This window comes from Tinamus guttatus, unplaced genomic scaffold (genome assembly GCF_059628265.1).
Source record: "Tinamus guttatus ecotype Peru unplaced genomic scaffold, ASM5962826v1 Tinamus_guttatus_pri_ptg000480l, whole genome shotgun sequence".
Classification (NCBI taxonomy): Eukaryota; Metazoa; Chordata; class Aves; order Tinamiformes; family Tinamidae; genus Tinamus; species Tinamus guttatus.
Genome location: NW_028289014.1, coordinates 641,197 through 659,908, shown reverse-complemented (window position 1 = coordinate 659,908; position 18,712 = coordinate 641,197). Strand labels below are relative to the sequence as shown.

General features: G+C 41.2%; 2 protein-coding genes across 8 annotated transcripts in view; one reads left to right on the top strand and one right to left on the bottom strand.

Moving 5' to 3' along the window:
* Positions 1 to 68: 68 nt before the first annotated feature.
* On the top strand, positions 69 to 3,811 carry TTC19 (tetratricopeptide repeat domain 19). 3 transcript variants are annotated; one of them, XM_088533087.1, is made up of 9 exons: positions 69 to 188; positions 253 to 363; positions 437 to 475; positions 1,058 to 1,114; positions 1,423 to 1,484; positions 2,055 to 2,149; positions 2,376 to 2,530; positions 2,827 to 2,989; positions 3,503 to 3,811. In XM_088533087.1, the coding sequence occupies exons 2-9, from the start codon at positions 262 to 264 to the stop codon at positions 3,634 to 3,636; spliced, it is 807 nt and encodes a 268-aa protein (XP_088389213.1). In that variant the 5' UTR covers positions 69 to 188; positions 253 to 261; the 3' UTR covers positions 3,637 to 3,811. The 3 variants fall into 3 exon arrangements, with proteins under 3 accessions (XP_088389213.1, XP_088389211.1, XP_088389212.1); XM_088533085.1 differs by having other exon boundaries at positions 89 to 363; positions 3,506 to 3,811; XM_088533086.1 differs by lacking the exon at positions 1,058 to 1,114 and having other exon boundaries at positions 92 to 363.
* A 1,029-nt stretch (positions 3,812 to 4,840) lies between these two features.
* The window catches only part of NCOR1 (nuclear receptor corepressor 1), a 64,055-nt gene continuing 50,183 nt past the window's right edge, over positions 4,841 to 18,712 (bottom strand). For 3 of the 5 annotated variants that reach the window (XM_088533089.1, XM_088533088.1, XM_088533092.1), the window contains exons 35-48: positions 18,419 to 18,628; positions 17,529 to 17,678; positions 16,852 to 17,013; positions 16,227 to 16,392; positions 15,473 to 15,969; positions 14,957 to 15,085; positions 14,233 to 14,390; positions 13,764 to 13,984; positions 13,207 to 13,344; positions 10,967 to 11,109; positions 10,102 to 10,155; positions 8,769 to 8,990; positions 8,043 to 8,225; positions 4,841 to 7,779 (exon numbers count right to left, since the gene is read on the bottom strand). In XM_088533089.1, coding sequence (XP_088389215.1) covers positions 7,592 to 7,779; positions 8,043 to 8,225; positions 8,769 to 8,990; positions 10,102 to 10,155; positions 10,967 to 11,109; positions 13,207 to 13,344; positions 13,764 to 13,984; positions 14,233 to 14,390; positions 14,957 to 15,085; positions 15,473 to 15,969; positions 16,227 to 16,392; positions 16,852 to 17,013; positions 17,529 to 17,678; positions 18,419 to 18,628 — 2,621 coding nt within the window. In that variant the 3' untranslated portion in view covers positions 4,841 to 7,591. The remainder of the gene's footprint in view (positions 7,780 to 8,042; positions 8,226 to 8,768; positions 8,991 to 10,101; positions 10,156 to 10,966; positions 11,110 to 13,206; positions 13,345 to 13,763; positions 13,985 to 14,232; positions 14,391 to 14,956; positions 15,086 to 15,472; positions 15,970 to 16,226; positions 16,393 to 16,851; positions 17,014 to 17,528; positions 17,679 to 18,418; positions 18,629 to 18,712) is intronic. The other 2 variants (XM_088533090.1, XM_088533091.1) reach the window with 2 other exon arrangements.

The following is an 18,712-nucleotide window of genomic DNA, read 5'->3' as shown; positions in this document are numbered from 1 at the left end:
GGGGCGGCATGGGGCGGCCCGGCCGGGCACGGGCCCATTGGGCCTGCTCGGAGGTGAGCGCGGCGCGGCGGGCGGCGGCGGGCGGCGGGCAGCGCTCACGGCGCCCCGCAGCCTTCTCGCTCTTCCGCAGGGGCGGCGAGGAGGAGGCCGGCGAGGACGCCGTGATCCTGCTGCTCAAGAGGGCCAAGGTGGGGCGGCGGCGGCGGCGCGGGCGCGCGGCGGCGGCGGCCGGGCCTGACGCTCTGCCCGCAGCTCAGCGCCATGAAGGGGGAGCTGGCGGAGGCCGAGCGGCTGCTGCACCGGGCGCTGCAGCTCTCGCACGAGACCGGCAACGCCGAGGCCATCGCCTACACGTACAGCACGGTGAGGGCATGGGGTGACGGGGCGGCCGTGCGCGGCGGGCTGCGGCCGCTGCAGCGCTGCGCTTCTCTTCCAGATGGCGAACGTGGCCCTCATGCAGGGACAGCTGGACAACGTGAGTAGCAGCTCTCGGCTTCCCATTCCTCTCTCATCCCCCCCACTCTTGAATTCGTAGGAGCTGGTGCCCTCGTGCAGCTCTCACCTGAGGCCTCCCAGGTTGGCATGGGGGCTGTACCCGGAGTGTTGTGGGCAGAAATCTCGCAGGCTGAAGTAAAATAGGCCGCTCTGGAGCTGGAATCCCACCAGAAAGAGTGACCGGTCATTGCTTTCATGGCTGGGTTTTGAGCTGCAGCGTGGTGAGCAAGGGCAGGGTTGTGTCTTGCTGTTAAATGCCACAGTGGCCTGTGCAGAGAACGGGTACACAGACAGCTTAATAAAGCACTGAAAGGATCCCGCTGCAGTAAGCTTGCTGGGAGGTAGGAGCCTTAAGCTAGAATCAAAAGGATCTTGCTGGCCCCATTGGAACTGGGCTCTGTGGGTGTCTGTTCTGACTACAGACTGACCTTGATATATAAGGCAAATGTCACAAACTGTCAAACCAGCTTTCCCCACAGTTCCCTCTTTAAAGGGTGGAGAGCCTTTCTTAGTGCCACCATGTCTCAGCTTTCTCCACAAGGTTGGTTGTTTGTTTTTTCAGGCAGAAAAGCTGTACAAAGCAACTATGAGCCATATGCTTGCTGGGGACACCAAGGAGGTAAGCTCTTTTGATGGAGGCTTTAAACTGGAAATGTTAAGTGTGATGTACCATTCTATGGTCTTCTTGCTTAGGAAAAATGATTCTTTCCTGTCCTCTACAAACTGTTTCTGCCTTGTGCTATGTAATACCTCCTACTGGAACCTGGCAGTATGGAAATCAGCTTCTTAGAAACCTGGTTTGGTGGATGGCAGCTCTGGAGACAACAGACCTGGCACTTTTGAAATCTGAACTTGGTCTCTGACAAACTAATGGCTCTGTTGTACAGTTGCAAGAAGACTAACAGTTGAATTGTCTGCTTCTCACAGGATGACAATGCAATCCTTGAGATGTCCCTCAAGCTGGCCAGTATCTATGCTGCTCAGAAACAGTGAGTTTCCTACTGAAAACACCCTTAATCTCAGATTTGTGATGGTAATCAAGCAGAAACTTTTGCTTTGAAGAGGAGCGTGCCTGAGGAGGCTTAGCCTTGACAAGGAATCATGAATGTAAAGGTTACCACAGGCATAGATTTCTGCTCCTTTTGCATAGCACAGTGACTGCTGTTGAAAAACATGCCCAGCTCAAGGTGGAAGCAAGGGGTGGATTTAAGGGTATAGAGCTCTGTCCCCTATAGCTACCTACCAGACATTGATTCAGGAATGAACCTTAGGAATGCAATTGGTACCTGGGCTAGAAATCCAAGTTCATTTTTACAAGGGGCAGAGCATTTGTATGGCTGGCTTTAGATAGCCTGGGAGGGTAGAGAACAAGAAGGGAATTCTCTCCACCCCTTGGATCCCTTTGCCCTTGGTGAGGAGTAGATCTCGGCCACAATCAAAGGTTGAGTCTTGAGGGAAAGAGTTGTCTTATAGACGGTTTAGGATGGTGAAACAAAGGTCCCAACATATCATTTAGAGATGGAGGGAGCCTTGCTTTGCTTAGCCCTTGCACTTTGCAGGCACAAACTAGCCCTGGCTGGCTATGAGTTCTGCATCCTGACCTTAGAGGAGAAGATTGACAAGGAAAAGGACTTGCCTGAGGATGTATTACCAGGTGGGACTTCCCTGAGTGCTTGTGGGTGGTGCTACTTCACCTGCCAAAGACTTACTGTCTTTCTCCTGTTTCTGTGTCCTTGCTGTTGCTTTTCATGTTGCCTAAGCACCATCTTCCTGTCAAGCCCCAGTCCTCACAGTGCTTGAGGTTCCTATGCATGTAGGATATCAGCTTGTACTTGATCATGTAGCAGTGATCACTCTTGCTTTTTTCTCTCTCTCCACAGCTGAAGAAAAAGCCAACACCCGTCTCTTGCTGGGGATGAGCTTAGATGGCTATGCTCGGTATCTCTTGAGCATTAACCAGCTCTCAGTAGCCCAAAAAATGTATGAGAAGGCTCTGCAGATCTCAAGTGATGTTCAGGGAGAGACACATCCACAGGTGAAGTGTAGAGTAATAATAGTTGTACTAATAGGAAAAGTTAACTTTTCTCATAGAAAGCTAAGCATTAAAAGCAACTGCTGGCACTGAACATATGCAGTACTAAATTAGGTTGTTGTCTTGCTGTGAAGAATGAACATGTAACATGCTGATGCTTATCTAATACTACTTTTGAAATATTCCTCTTACTAGCGTGCCGTGGTTGTTATACAGTGGTAAAAATGTAGTGCTCCCATTACCCCAGGGTACAATGTGTCCTGCACTGAGGCTTCCTTTTTTTTGTCCCCCTGCTGCAGACTGTGGTCCTGCTCAATGACTTAGCAACTGTACTGGATGCTCAGGGGCACTATGACGAGGCCTACTCCTATGTGAGGAGGGCAGCTGACCTGGCAAAGGAAATGCAACACCCCGAGGAGCACATGGTGCTGAATAACCTGGCAGCAATTCTGATGCACAAAGGTAACTCAATGTCTAGCCCAGCACAGCCTGTATGTGCTGACTGCAGGTTCCTGTGTCACAGACTTGAATTTCAGAGTTGTGTTTGCTGTTACTTTATTTAGTTGAAGCAGTAGATCTGCTGACCTGGTCTAGGCCAACAGTGTTGTATTTAAACTGAATTCAGCTGTTGAAGGATCCTTTCTAGGAAAGTGCAGTACAGGTGCCTCTGACTCAGCCAGCTGGTTGCCAGGAGATCTAGTTTCCCTTGTCCTGCCTGTCCCAGAGGACCAGATATGTAGTATCTGGTTTCAAAAGGACTGAGTATGCTGCTTGAGACTTATTTCAGTAAGATCCTAGTGCTGAAGCAGCACCTTGGCCTGCTATTACAGCTGCCCAGCTTTCCTAGCTTGACACCCTGTAGTAAGCGTTTTCTGAACTTCCCTAATTCCTGAAACATTCCTCTGTGTGGTCAGCTTCAGGAGGGTACTCTGGTGATGTAACTAGCTAGCCCTGCAAACCTTCTCCTCCTTGCAGAAGACTTCCTGCAAGCAAAGCAAGTGTACAAAGAAGCTCTGAAGCAGGCAGAACAGAAGGGAGATGCTGCTTCTGTCCAGCACATCCGGGAAGAACTGGCTGAGCTGGCCAAGAGGAGAAAGGGCTCCAAATGATTTTAGCCAAAGAGTCCAAGCTTGAAGTGGTTGACAGCAGCAAGGATGGGCCAGTACCAGCAGGCTGGGACAAGTGTGGTGCAATTCTTGGGGGAAGCAACAGTGAGGAACTTTACCAAGAAAGACTGCTTAATATTTTAACTCTTTGGCCCAAAATAAATTTTTGAAATCTTAACTGAGTGTGAATTTAAATTTTTGGTGTACTTCATAGTTAAAGTGACCAGCTGTGGTCATTTGAGTGGATAAAGTTAGTCTTGACTACCAGCAGAATGGAACTCTGGTAATAATACTTGCAGCAAGTTCTTCATCTGCTATTCCTGACTGCTCACAAAACTACTCACTTTCAAAAGTATAAAGCCAAGTCACAAAAAAAGGGTACACCCTACCATTAAGTATCCCTGACTTCTATTTCAGAGTGAGGAACTTGGATCCAACCTAAGGCTGGAATTGTATTACCTTTGGGGGTAGCTGGTGGAACAGGGTGTACTCACAGTTTGAAGGGTGTAATCTGTACTATGGACATAGCTCTAGTTCCATGTTCTTCTCAAACAGGTTTGCTGAATATCAAGTGGGTGGCTCTAAAACACTTTAGCATCCAAAACTAGAACATGGCTTTTCAAAGGAGGAATGAGCCTTTTAACAAAACAACTGCTCTGTTGGAAGTAAAATAATTACCTTACCCCAGTCAGGGTGTACTAAATGCCAAAGCTCTGCTCCTTTCATGGTTAGGTCACCATCTGCCACTGCTAAAATGGTGAGGCTTCCTGCTGCAAAGAGGTCACAGTGTCAGTAAGGTACCTGCCTCCATGTGGCTATAGTAGAAACAACCTGGTTCTACACCATCACCTTTCAGTTTTGCCCTGTAAGGAAATAAAATGTTAAAGGGTAATTGAACCAGAAGTTACAATTCTGGCACTAAACAGGCACCATTTTATCATCTCATCTGACAGAAGGCTTTGGTTCCATAGTATGACTTGAGTGCTGTTTGTGTCATTATTAAGTTTACTTATTAAGTTTGACCTAAGAAGAGGTGTACTCAGGTTGGGTAGAGTCAGTGTTCATTGAAGATGAAAACTCAATGTCACATTCAGGTCTGGTCTCTGCAAGGTTGGAAGTAAAAATACAGCTTTTAAAGGCAATTTGTATCAACAGGAAGGCAGGAGAGTTGAACATTTTTCCAAAAGTGTTTTTTTTTGTGGGGGGGAACCCTGCAGCACCCCCTAAGGGAAATATTGTGCTTGTTCTCACGAACAGAGCTTGGTGCTGCAAAACAAGAGGTAGACACAGGAAAAGCAAATGGAGAACTGATCCCCTTTATTGATTGGTCTGAATCCAGAAGTCACTGTCTACTGAAGAAGACATTGTGTGGAAAAAAAAAAGTTGAGTTACGATGCATGGGTTTTTCAAGTCTTAAATGATCTCATATCAGAATCACGAAACATATCAAGATGAAAGCATTATGAAAGTGCTGATCAGAAATCAGTTAAAAAGTTGTAGTAAACTACATTTTGTAAACATGATTTATGAACACCTTCCTGTTTGAAACAGGTCAGATGTAATTCCATTGTTGAAGGCTACTGGAATTGTGATAAACCTTAGGCTCTGGAAAGGTTTTTACATTGAAGAAGCTAGGACTTGGATCACAAACAAGAAAAGCAGCAACATCTTAGGTGCAAATGCCACTCAAGCTCTGGTTTAGGGGAAGTGACTATCCTATTTTGGATATCTCACTGCTACAGCAGCAATAAAATGAATATACAGTATGTAGGCTTTGCAGTAAACATGTACAGTTAGCAAAAACTTTCGCCTGTACATACCTCTTTTCAGGTCATATTTGTTATACTAAGAGAATGAGAACCATTGAGTTATAGAATGGAATTCAGCTCTCCACTACAAATTTAAATCCACAAGAAAGGGCAGATGAACTTGTGTTCCAGTATTCGTTGGTGGGGGGAAAGGGGATTAAAATAAGAGCACAGGTCTACAAACAGGATGAAGATTTCACTAGCTTTAGCCAGAAGGGTTAAAGGAACAGAGGCCAAGAAAGTCTTTGAAAAGACTGCAAGGGAGCTTAAGACTCTGATGGTATCTTTAAAATAGTAGCAAAATAATTCTGTATTTGCAACACACTAGCACATGTTCAAGTAAGTTTCCTTATAATTTCTCCCCACATTTCAGGGGAACAGAATCTCAAAGTAAATTTGCTGTTAATCACTAAATCTGTACTTCTTCCTGCTTGCAATTAAACCATTACAGTCCTTCCATGAGATGCGGAGCTTCTTTGGGCTCAAAGTTACACAGCTACAAGTTACCTTCCACATAGTGAATTGCAAATACAGGGATAAATATGAAATATTTTGACTGGCAAATAACTTTGCAAGGCAGAGACTGTGTTCATCAATGAGATGTAAAAGCAGTTTGGTATCTGCCAAGGCCCCCTTCCTACCCCCTTGTCAGTGCTATCTGTAAATCAGTACTTCTACCCCAGAAGATTTAAATTCACTTTCCTGAGGACAACACAACAAAAAAATAAGATTCTCTTGAAGATGGATATCAAAAGAACCAGAGATATCACTAATCAGATGCATGTATACATGAGCTATAAGCATATCATAGCAGGCATTGATAGATGAATGATTAGAAAGGCTCTTCTAGTACCATATAAAAAAAACAAAACAAAAAAACAACACTCAACCTCAGAAGTATTGCACACTTCAGGAGTTAAAGTCAAGCATTTGTAAGGACTTCCACCAAAAACTTGCTTACAGGGATGAGCACTGAGATGGGGACACATGCTTTAAAATAACTTTTACATAAAGACTTTAAAAAGTAGACTTTAAAAAGTAGACTGAAGGTAAAAATCACAGTACCTATTTCAAACTAGTTGTAACAGAAGCCAAGTAGTTGACTCATGTGTTCTTCAATTATTCTATAAAAGCATTTTGTTTTATTTAAACTCAGGATGTAGAGATTTTTCTTCTTAAAGGATTTATCAACCCACCCAGAGCCTCTGTTCAGATAAGCCATTTGATGTGGTTAAATGACAGTAAAATTTAGTAGGCTGTTTCAACTGCATACAATGCAGAAACAGAAAACGCTAAGTCTTTTGGGGCACAGTTAAAATTCCCAGTGTGCATAACAGTGAGGTATGCCTCCAGAAGCTGTTCCTTTTGTGTTTTTATCCTTTTTTAAAATGAATCATAACATACCCATGCAATAATATTTCTGCAGTGTTGCTAAATAAAACCAACTGCACTGAAAATTTACAATGTGGCAGAATTTAAAATTCGAAGAAATATACCATCTTACTCCAGCAAACTGGACTATGTTAATGTACAGATTCATTAAGGGGTCAGTCTTAAAAATCAACATTTTCACAAGAGCTTGTACACCACTGAGAAAATGTGTCTAGGGAAAAATTATATAAAAGCACAATGCCTGCAAGAAGTGGCAGGGCATTAAACGGGAAATGAGCTAGGCTGGTTGGAAGGCTAGGGTTATGGTTAGGTTAGGCTGGGCTGGTAGGAGGGCTAGGTTTATGAAGAGTACTCTACATTGGAGAAAATGCTTAAAAAAAAATTACAAAATGACCCCCAAGGTTTAGGCAATGATTTGAACATAAGTACACCAGATACTATAGCAAGGGAAAAAACACTGCAAAAAGTACTCTCTATTTACAGAAGAATGATTTAAAGACATTATGGTTTTCTTTACAAATAAATGTAGAACAGGAATAGTCCACATTTTTAAAAACTCTTTACATATTTATCTCTAGTAAGCCAACCTCTTCGATCAAAATCCTCCAACACACAAGCCTGTGCAGAAGGCATTTAACAGACTCTCCGTTAATTCTTCATTGGGTGGCCCTTGCTCTCTTGGAAAGTCTCTCTGGGCACAAGTCAAAAATAGATTTTTCTTTTGACCCGCAAATTAAAAAAAAAAAAATCTGCATAGTTCAGTCATCACTGTCAGACAGAGTCTCATATTGTGCTGAAAGCAGTGGTGCAGGTTCTCGCTCCCATATCCTGTTCTGTGGGTGAGTGGTTGCTTGGCTCATGGACGGTGGGGCACATGCAATCGATGTTGGAGGCGTACTGCTCAGCATCCGCATCGTCAACGGGTTGTAAGGGAACTGTGTCGACCCTGAGTTAAAGAGAGTTTCTCCAAGTCAAAAACATGAGCCGTTCTAATGGGCTATGAGAGATCCGTATGCTAAACCAATAATAAACCCCGAACTTTGGTTGTGACATCTAGCAGAAAACATTCACCAGAAAAACCCGTATTTCACAGATCTGTTTGCAGTGACCTGTTGACTCACGTAGCAGCGTTACAACAGGCCCACACCTGATCTTTCAATAAATACCTCGTGCAGTCTGTTAGCTTGAAAGAGAATCCCCATTTCTCACCTGTTGACGAGGGTCTGTCTTCCCAGGCCCACACGGGAGTCTGTCTGTGATAGTCTCCTTCCGAGTGTACAGATGAGACAGAGGAAGGTCTTTCAGTTCCTAAATATCCCTGTCCAGGAATCGGAGACTTAGACTTTCTACTATTTGACTTGCCAATTAGCTTCTGCTTGCTGACTCCCCCTCCTGGAAATAGAAGGGACAGATTTTTCCAAAGAGGTTACACTGAACTTTAGCCTCCATAAACTATCACTTAGCAGCAAAGAGAAGCTTCAAACTGGTGCTTTCCAGAGTGCTAATTTACTACAAGTAATTGATTGTAGAGGTTAGTCTTCTAAAAAAACACACTTTTTAGCAAACCCCTATTTTTACCAAGATGGGATTTATATTTCCCTTTTTAGGAAGGGGACCTTTTTGACTGAAATATAAGACAGCAGGAATGACATTTTTTGACAAGTAACACATTTGCATCTGGGATGTTACAGGTATGAGCTACATCCTTTTCTCTTATTCATTCCATCAGTGCTGTCATTCTCCAAGAAATATTGCCTAATGTTCCTGAAGTCACTACCATCATTTTAAAAGCCAGAAGGGCCAGAGGGAACAGAAACATCAACTTTACCACTTTCAGTGGACAGGTACTTACTTTTCAGTGACACCAAATTTATTTATACCCTTCATTTACTTTTATCCAAGACCACAAAGTATATCCGAGCTGCAATACCTCACCTGAATTTGGTGATGGATTAGCTTCTTCCCTACGTGTCTCATTATTTGCTGATACTGCAGCGCTGGAACTGCCAGGTGCCACCCCAATAGCCTGTTGCATCACAACACCATGATCTTCGCTCTTGTCATCGAAGTTTCCCATCAATGCTTTCCTAATAATGTCTTCCAGACCCAGATTACTGGCAGGATCTGCAAAGGAATGACCCCTAGAACTGACTGCACCTGGGAGATAAAAGAAAACATACGAGGAAAGGTGGGAGGGTAGGCAAAAAAAAAAAATCTCAGAAAATTACAAAGGGATATGGGAAAAGAGAAGCAGAAGGATGGAAGAAAAAAAAAAAAAGAAAAAAAAAAGATGAGTTTAATGCAAAGCCACATGCTCTGAAGCAATTCTTAACAGCTGTAAGTTAGACATGCCAGCAAATATTGAAGAGTAGTGCCACTATGTCAGGCTCTTTGCAGGAGGCTGTTTTACATGTTTAAAAAAAAAGGGTGGGGGAGGCAAAAAAAAAAAAAAAAAAAAAAAAGGCAAAGGAAGCTGAGCATGCTGATAGTGATCGCATATTTAAGCAAAATTTGCAGCTATTCCTCAATTGTAAGAGAAGAGACTGAAAGAATACTTCCCATATTAATGGAACATAATGAATTATTTTTATAAATACGTGGCCAATCCTTATTTCAAAATTCAACCTTCCATCTAAGTGGATGGCAATCCTTACTCTTCTCCATTTAAAACAAAAAAGCACTGTACCAAGAAGGGCAATGACTGGCCAAAACTATGCCAGGCAATCTGGGGTACTATTCAGTTTCAGATTTAGTAGCTCTCATCTCCCATACTTCAGAGTTCATTTCTCTGCCTCACCTGCCAATTTAGCATATTAACCTACAGCTTGCATTAATTTTTCTCTTTGTATACAAAGTATTTTTTAAAATTTATTGTAAAAAAAACACCTAAATATTTTAAATATACCAATTTACCGAGTATCCTATACTTGAAGAACTAAGCTCAATTTTTGTTTAAAGAGAATTTAAGAACACAGCAGTTAAGAGACACTACAAAACAAAGAAAAAAAAGATTGTTTCCTCTTTGCAAAGTACCCAAAAAATAAAACTTTCTTGCCCAAGTCTCCATTTAAATCTTTTCGAAAGTTTCCTTTTGTCGTTTCATTTTTCCTTACGATACAGAAAACAACATTTTCTCCATGGAGGATATTATTCTTTTTATTTTACATATTTTCCCTCATTTACTGGGCTTCCAAAGCATAAATGAAAGATACTGTATCTGTTTACCTTCTCTGAAACTTGCACTATTTGTTTTACTGAAAGAACTCACCCGAGGTAGTGACTGCTGGCAAATTGAATATTTCAGTTCCTGGTTGAGCAGCTGCTGCAATTAAAACATAACATATAAATGAGTTTTCCAGTACTGAAGATCACTACAAGAGTTCTAATGCATATGGGATAATTACTTTGACTTATTTCAATGTTCTGTTTTGACTTTCCTGGCATTTTAAGGTAAATATGTTTCTAAGTCTGAAGAAAATGAATCTATACTTCAACAATTTACTTCAGAAAGCAGACTGATTTTTTGAGTTTGAGCTATGAGTTTTCGAGTTTTCACAGTCACCTTTGCAACTTCAAAGTGCAAAGCTGCATTTAACTAGCTAGTGTTTTAACATATGAAAAGTGTAATCCGAGTTTTTGAATGTATCCCAAAATTCAGTGACAAGTTTGTAATGGCTACCAAACCCATTGCCCATATTTTGTCTAGAATGATTAGAAAGTAAAAATATTCATCCGTAACAGTGAATTCAATAAATGAAAAGATTACTAGTAACTGTGTACCAAATGTGTACAGACACAGAGCATGAACACAACATGGACCCAAACTACGCAGTGCAGCCGTTACATGCAGCTATGCTCTCTCAGATTAAGACATACATTTGATGTGCAGAAATGAAAAGGTAGTGACTCCACTCAGTCATATTACTAACTATAAAGTAGTATTCAAAACATGTGATTTCAACCACTATAAAGTTTTTTTTTTTCCTTTTAAAAAAAAAATCTTAAGTTTGCAAGACACTATCCAAAAATTTCAAAAATTAATTTGAAACATAGCTAGGTTAGGACACTTGTGAATGGCAGATATGTAGAGCTTGAGTTGGAAAAAATACAGTGAAAAAGCAAGTTCTGCATACCCATGTCAGAGTCACCTCCACTAGATGAGTTCAGCTTTCGAAAAATCTCCTGTTTCTTGGATTTCACCATTGGTGAAGTGTTCTCAAGTTTGGTGAAAAACGAAGGCAGGTAGCTCATACTACCCGGAGAGCGAGAGTCAGTCCTGTCAAGACAAACATGTGTTAAACAGAGAAAATATATTTTTCAAGGTATACAATCATTTTAAAAAGCAGTCCGTCAGAAACAGCCAGCTTTCACGCTCTTCAAGGGTATTTCTCCCCTGGGGACCAGACCAGTGTCATGATTCTTCAACAGAGACTTGCTTCATCCAAGAAACAGATAAAGATACAATATTTCACAGAAAAGGCGACAATGATGTTGTTTGTGAAGACTGGTAGAGAGACAGTGTGCACATGAATTGCCTCAGGCATCTCTGTTTCTTCTCTGCATACCAGATAAAATCTTCACTGAAAATTAGTATGTCAGTGAACATTCAAGCTAAAGGCCTGAATACTCATGCTGGCTGCTCCCATCTCCCTAAAAATTTCCAAGTCTTTTAGTCCTCCTCTCACTTTTGTCCCCAGTATGCCACCAGAAAGGACATATTTCTTCTCACTCTACTAACCCACCCTGGCACATATGGTCCAAACGAATAAGCTATTTCAGACATTCTTGGAAAGCAGATAAAAATAGCCATATGCTTTGGGATTTGGCACAAGAGCTGCCAATTAACCATCCTTGATCTATGGCACAATGTCAGGATGGGTGTTCAGTATTTCACATTCCTTATCAATTTTACACTCTCAGTAGCTGGCACAGTATCTTCCCATAATTTTTGTTATATTAAGGCACAATAAAATTGCTAAAGCAAATCCCAGACTAGAAAGACATGCCTTTTATCTTTGTGTCTCAAAATATTGATATTTGTAAGCTGTTTATAAAGATGATAAAGACACCAGTATTCCAACAACAGAATTTAACTACACACACACAAAAAAAAAACAGGTGAGAATCTAAGCTATGCATGTAGTTAACATCGGAGGCAGGAACAGACTGTACAGTTTCAAAACAAACAAAAAATATCAGCTGTAAATTATATTCGCTTTGGTGTCTATAATACTTGAGTTTGTTTAAGAAGGGTGGCAAGTCAGCTTTCAAGTCTCAATAAACCAAACTTTAAAAAAATCTAAAAACAAACTGAAAAGATTCTAGCTTTCCTAGAACCAAAATTATTAAAACTTTAAAAAGAGCAATTCCCTCTGCCATATTATTAAAAGTTTCTTGGCCTCTCGCTAGTGGCCATTAGGCACTACAGGAAACCTGCCTACAACTGCAGACTAAAAGCTTAAAGAAAAAAAAAAAAAAAAAAAAAAGTTCAACAGCATGAGCTTTAAATGATTCTCACCAGAGACTTCTTAAGAGTCCAGTTCCCCTGTTGTCACTTTTTGTCTCTATTCTAGAAGGAGAATTTATTTCTAAGCAATTAACCTTTGTTAAAGGTAAAATTTGTTTCTAGTTGATTGTTAAATTGCTTTAAAAAAAAAAAAAAAAAAAAAAAAAAAAGGTGCACAGTGTGTGTGCTGGCTGCTATTCCCCCTGCAGCAGGAGCCAGAAGCACCCATTGCAGCAGGCAGCTGCCAGACATTTGGGGAGCCAGCACTGGCCTGCCAGGGATCCTTCTGTTGCTTATCTGGCAGACTGAGAAGTAACCCTGGGAAACAGGGATGTGCCAACCTCCTGCCACCTCACTGTCCCACCTGCTGCAAATAAAACCCCTTAATCTAGTGACATTTAACATGACAAGCTACTCTGCAGTTAGGTGGATTGGAAGCCTGTGTTCCTCCACACTTTGCCACACAGCTGGACAGTAGCCAGGGTGCCAGGCAGGCAGGACAAGCCTCGATGATTTATGAAGGGACGACCTTCCTCACAAGAAATCTTCAATTTGGTAGAACCTATGAGGGTGGTTGTTCTAATGCTTTCAGTCAGACATGATACTAAACATGCTGCTTGTGACAAAAAAATAAGATAGAACATGAACATGTGAGATTTCTCTCAGGTCTCCCTAAGCATATCTCAGAAAACTTTGAATGCTACTGCAAAAGGATCAACAGTTGTCAAATGACTTGCCTGCTGTACTAGAGGAAGAGTGTTCAAAGTATTATTTTGTCATTAGAACATACAGCTCCATTTCAGAGATTAGATATTGTTTGCAGCTCAAGATGCAGAAAATGTTTATAAAATTCAGTTTTACACATACCTCTGTTCAGTAGGCTCAGTTCTTTGGGAGAGTAGTAAAACATTGTCCTGTTTCTCATGTACAGCTGGAACCTGAGGTGGTGAGATCGGCTCATAGGGCTCTGAAGAGACATGACTTCTCTCTGGAGACTTTCCAGGTCTACATTCATAGTTGAGACACAGATAACTACTCTTACTGCATGTAATCACATTCGAACTGTTATAACTAGACATAAGTATTTTTGTATCTCTTACATGCTTTAATATTCTTGGTGATATCAAAAACATGACTTTGAATTATCCATAATTATTTGGATTAGTTTCAAGTGATTAAGCACCTTCACTATAATGACTGTGAATTAAGTATCAGCAGTGAAGGGAACACTGTTATAAACAGTTATACATACAAAAAATTGTCAAAAATGGTACAAAAGTACAAGGCAGATATTGCCTTGAGGCATCTAATAAAAAGATTAAAGGATAGCTCTCACTCAGATCTAAATATTATCATACTAATTTTCACAAACACCTCACTTGCACAATAATAAAATTTGAGATTGAATTGATTACAAACATTACCTTCCCCTGGACTTGTCAGAGAGGTTTTCAGGTGACACTCTAGCACCCGGCCGCTGATGGTGGACAGCCTGCGACTGCGACTCAGGGCTGTAGCGGTTTGATGTCTTTGCCCGGCTAGAAACAGGCGCTGGAGCAGGGGTGGAATTCTGGAATGTACTGGTAGGAGGCTGCAAGGAGGCTTGAGAGGCTTGGTTTCTAGCAAAGTCTTGCGTAATAATTTGCTGATTTTGGTCAAAAAAGAAAGGAGACCTTGCTAAGACATTAACCAGAGTGTACTTGTTAAAGGACCATATGAATATGAGACTACTTGCAACAAATGAGACAATTTTAAAGTTCACCCACATTACTGTTTATCATATTCTCAGTACTACACCTGCAATTATTAGTTTTAACTAATGTTGCAGAAAATGTGTTCTCATAATCAAAATACAACTTTGAAGTGTGAAAAGATGCATGAAAATAAACCTACACAGATGTGGTCAGCAAGGGTGATGAGTCGATGGGTCCTGGGCACATGTCCCATCCCTTCAGCTTGTGAGGAAGGAGGTGGAGGTTGCTGAGGTGAAGGAGGTTCCTGTTGTGTCCTGTAACGGTGAATAGCCCCCTCATATTGCCTGTTTGGGTCACCTAGTTGAAGAAGAGAAGATCAACCTATTAAAACACTGTAATACTGAAGTGTAAAGATTTAAAATTTGTAAGTATATAACTTTTTTAAAAAAAGAGGTGTTTCTGTACTAGCTTTTAGGTATCCTGTGTGATTGCCATCTTTTCCCTATAACTTCAGACTCTGCAATTTAAGACAGATAATCAGAGCTTAATTTCACTATGCAGTGGAAATTCACCTCATTTTTCATCAGTAAGCTCTTCCATAATTGTTTGAGCTCTTCCGATAGATAATGAATGTAGACATCAACAAGTAAATTGAAAAAAGTAAAATTACTGTGCTCATCTTATTAAATAATACATTTCTCCTTAAAAGCAGCTAGACTATAAAAGAATTCTATTTAATGTCAAGTATCAGTTCTAATGCATTTGGCTCAAGTTCTTCCAGACAACTGCAACCACATACTTCCAGAAAAGTTTTTCAAAAGTCAAGAGTGTGGCAAATAGTGACTTAAAATGGCTTATTTTGAGTTCATGGTAAATATATGCAAGATAATCATTAGAATGTTTGCATATGCAGATGAACTTACTTTCTGCCTGGCTTGGTTTGGGTGCCTCTTGCTGATAGGGCTGCAGCTTTTCTTGAGTAGGTACAGGTGAATTTGCAGGGCTAATCACCTCAATGGCATCTCCAGGAGCTTCATACCGGTGGGAAGATACTGAGTATCAAACAGAGTTTATGGAATGAACTGTAAATATTGCTGAAGCCTTCTGTTGCCTACACATAGGAATGTTAATGCTTTCATTAACACCGCCACTGTTTTCTCATGACATACATGGTGAAACAAGAAATTACTTCCACAAAATAGTATTGCCATGTAAGCACAGCAATATGGAAAGGTCTTGTGACCTGTAACAAGTATGATTTTGCAAGAATTTTGAGAATATGCAAAGAATATGCAAAAGCTGCATTTGCCTATGAAGCACCTCTATTGTGCAGAGCTGAACATTTTAGCATTAAACTTCAAAATCATTTCACAGCTTATAATCTCTCTAAAAGGCTAAGACAAGACAGCAAAGTAGCTGATAGTTACTAAGATACATACAACTACTGGAAGAATCGGAACTCTGAGAGCCCCTGTCTCGTGCATCCTTGTCTGAAGCGATCTGTCGAGTGATGATCACATCTATGAAGTTAGCAGCAGTAATTGTGGTCTTTCCTCGAGTTCTCAGCTCTTCCTCGTACCTGGATTTAGGAGGAGGTCCTTTCTCTTTACCAGCCTCTGAATAGACTACTGATGAAGACTGACCTTGGGACTTCCCACTGGAAAAATTTGCAGACGTATACGGGCACTGAACAGGTCTTTTTTCTATCTCCAATGTTTTCTGTTCCATCTGTTGCTGCTCCGTAACCACAGCTGACCTGCGCCCTATGTTCTCTTCTATCCTTGTTCCTTCGTGCTTGCTCTCTTTTGCTTTGGCAACTTCCATCTGAGGAGCAGAGGCTGCAGCATCTACGAGGGCTGCAAGGGCATCAGCTGCAGTATTGTAACGGGAAGCAGGCAAGCCTTGAGTTATGGAGGGTGCTCCAGGGGTGAGCTGCCTGTTGGCAAATATCAAACATTCTGAATTACATCACATGAAAAAGAACTAAAGTCCGATCTCAAATACAAGTAAAGCTTCTGTGACACTAATTTCTATCCAAACTGACCTGGGTGAGAATGCAAGAGAGGTTCAAGAGCCATTGTATAGAAACCAATAATTCCTTCTCTTTTATAATTTCCCTCATGCTAAGTGCACCTTTACATGAGTTCAAATATGAAAAGACATGTCTCTGCAACAAGGATTTAGGAAACATACATGATTCGTAGCTGAGCAGCAGGATCCAAAGGTGTGATTACGCTTGTCCCATTGGTTCCTTGAAAAATACTAGGCCTTTGCTGCAGTATGTTTTCCTGGCTTCTGACGGAGGGGGATGGAGAGCGAACATATCCATGACTGCCAGGTCTGCCAGGCTGCTCTGCACCTAGAGAACATGGAGGGGGAGGGAAGAAACGGAAATATGATAAGAATGTTTTATATAATCCTATAAGAATTATGTATTAACACTGAATCCTTCTCCAGTTGCCTCCACTGCTTCAGATACGGCAGTAAGTGTATGAGTTATAAATGAGAGCGTTCTTTCCATAAAGCTCTAAATAAAATGCAAGTTTTAATAGCGATGACTGGGATTCACACCATTACAGAATCACAGAATTGTTGAGGTTGGAAGGCATTCCCTAGGTATTACATGAAAAAGAAGCAAGCTACTTGCTGGAGTTGCAATTACAACCAGGTCTACTAGGTGTTAGGAACCTCTCTGAAGTGCAGACTAAATCCAAGCAATGCTGTGTAATATGTTGTTAATAAGCATCATTTTTCTAATAGTGGGTACAGATAACAAGCAGGCACTGCCACAGCAAGGTGACCGAAATGCAGCAATTACCTGGACGAAGATAAAGCTCAGCAGGAACTGCAGCTATTCTCTCTCTCTCTCGTTCTCTTTCCCGTTCTCGCTCCCTCTCCCTTTCCCGTTCCTTCTCCCTTTCTCGCTCCCGCTCCCTTTCAGCGGTTGCAGCTGCAGAAGCTGCCAGATGTGTAGGGTGTCCTGGAAGGTCCACGAGATAAAGTGTTTAAAACAGCAAAGAGATATGCTCAAACCTTTAGCATAATGTGATGTATACACTTGCCATTATATTCTACCATCCACTTACAGCAAATTTCCCAAATATATTTCCTTTCCACAAGTCTATCCATCTACCTAAGAGGACAAAGGCTTAAGAGAATGAGACAGTGAAAAGCTCAAGTAGCCAGTTTATAGACCAAAATTCCACCCCTTACCACATGTAATATGAGATTAGGGAGGTCATATTATCAGATGACTATAAAAAAAGACCTGACAGAATGAAGCAAATTCTGAATTTGTCAGTGCTCCTTCAGCTGCTACTGCAACTATAAAGGACATCATTAACAAAACCTTTGCTATCCAAGTGAGAAGTGCATACAAATAGCATTACCTGAGAAAACAGCAAAACATGACATTAGTGACAGCTGAATAAAGATGGTAAATTATCTCAGAAGGACAGAGGATTAGAGAGATCATCAAATGATACCGGCTCATACCTGGTGACAGGGAAGCGGGATTGTAAGGCCTAGGAGGGAATGTAAGCTGGGTACCAGGGATATAAGTGATTCTCTCCATGGGTGGTGTGCTTGTTCCTCCAGGATGAGGCACTAAGATAGTGGGAGCCATATTATTCAGGTCGATAATTCCTGATAGGAGACGATATACATAAAAATTACCACTGAAAGACAAGCTAAAAGGTCCATGCAGTATATATTCTGTTCTGATAATGTGAGCAGTGATTACTTAGTGGAAAAAAATATAATAAGACAAGTTTAGAATTATTTACTCCTCCTGGGTGACAAACCTCTCAACTCGGCCAATCGTTAATTGGGAAATATGAAGTGAGAATTTGCATTTGTAGCACTCCATTTAATTGCCCTTAGCAAAAGTACACTTCACCTCTTCTAAAACATCTGATCTATCAGCAAAATGGTATTGACTCAACATTCAGACCTCTTATATTCATAAAACAAAATGTTGAAACGCACAAGTCTCACTGGAACTCTGATGCAGCTTCCTCTACTATGAAAAATAATCATTTACTCCTTTTCCAACCAACTAAAAGACTATGAGATCTCATATCTCAGCCTCAAGGCTATTTGATTTATCTAAGAGCTTGAGACTACCAAAACTTCTCAGAAAACTAAACACCTCACATAACTGAATTACTATTCTCCATACGCTCAGTCAATTCCCTCCAAGGAAATCTGTAAGTGACCAAAACCTATGTGTATGCACGCATATATATGTATATATGTATGCATATGTGCATATACAAATATGAAACAAGCAAAAATGATGCATCAAACCACTTGATATTCTTTAAAGCAGATTTTGGTTAAGAATATCAGAAAGAAAAAAAGAAAAAGAGGAAAAAAAGATGTACCTCTTGCTCCTGCATACGGGAGAGCTAAAGTTTGCTCTCTAGGAGATAATCCTCTGGTTACATCAGGACGTAAATTGACTTGCATCTGCTGTGAGGTAATGTAGTCATTGAGGATTGTCTGCCGCGTGTTTTCCATGGCGTAAAGCTGGTACTGACTCGGGTAGCCAGGCGTGGGCGAGAGCTGCCTTTGGAACAGGTAAGCAGCAGCAGCTGAGGATGAGGAGGGGAAAACAAAGTCTAGCAAGCAGCACAAGGGATACAGAAACCAAAGCTTTAGGATGTTTCTTTAGTTTC

Excerpts from the sequence above, each read along its gene's own strand:
- TTC19 (XM_088533087.1), top strand. The coding sequence starts at position 262 with ATGAAGGGGGAGCTGGCGGAGGCCGAGCGGCTGCTGCACCGGGCGCTG. Across the intron at positions 1,485-2,054 it reads ATCTATGCTGCTCAGAAACA|GCACAAACTAGCCCTGGCTG; the intron begins GTGAGTTTCCTA and ends TGCACTTTGCAG. Across the intron at positions 2,990-3,502 it reads AGCAATTCTGATGCACAAAG|AAGACTTCCTGCAAGCAAAG; the intron begins GTAACTCAATGT and ends TCCTCCTTGCAG.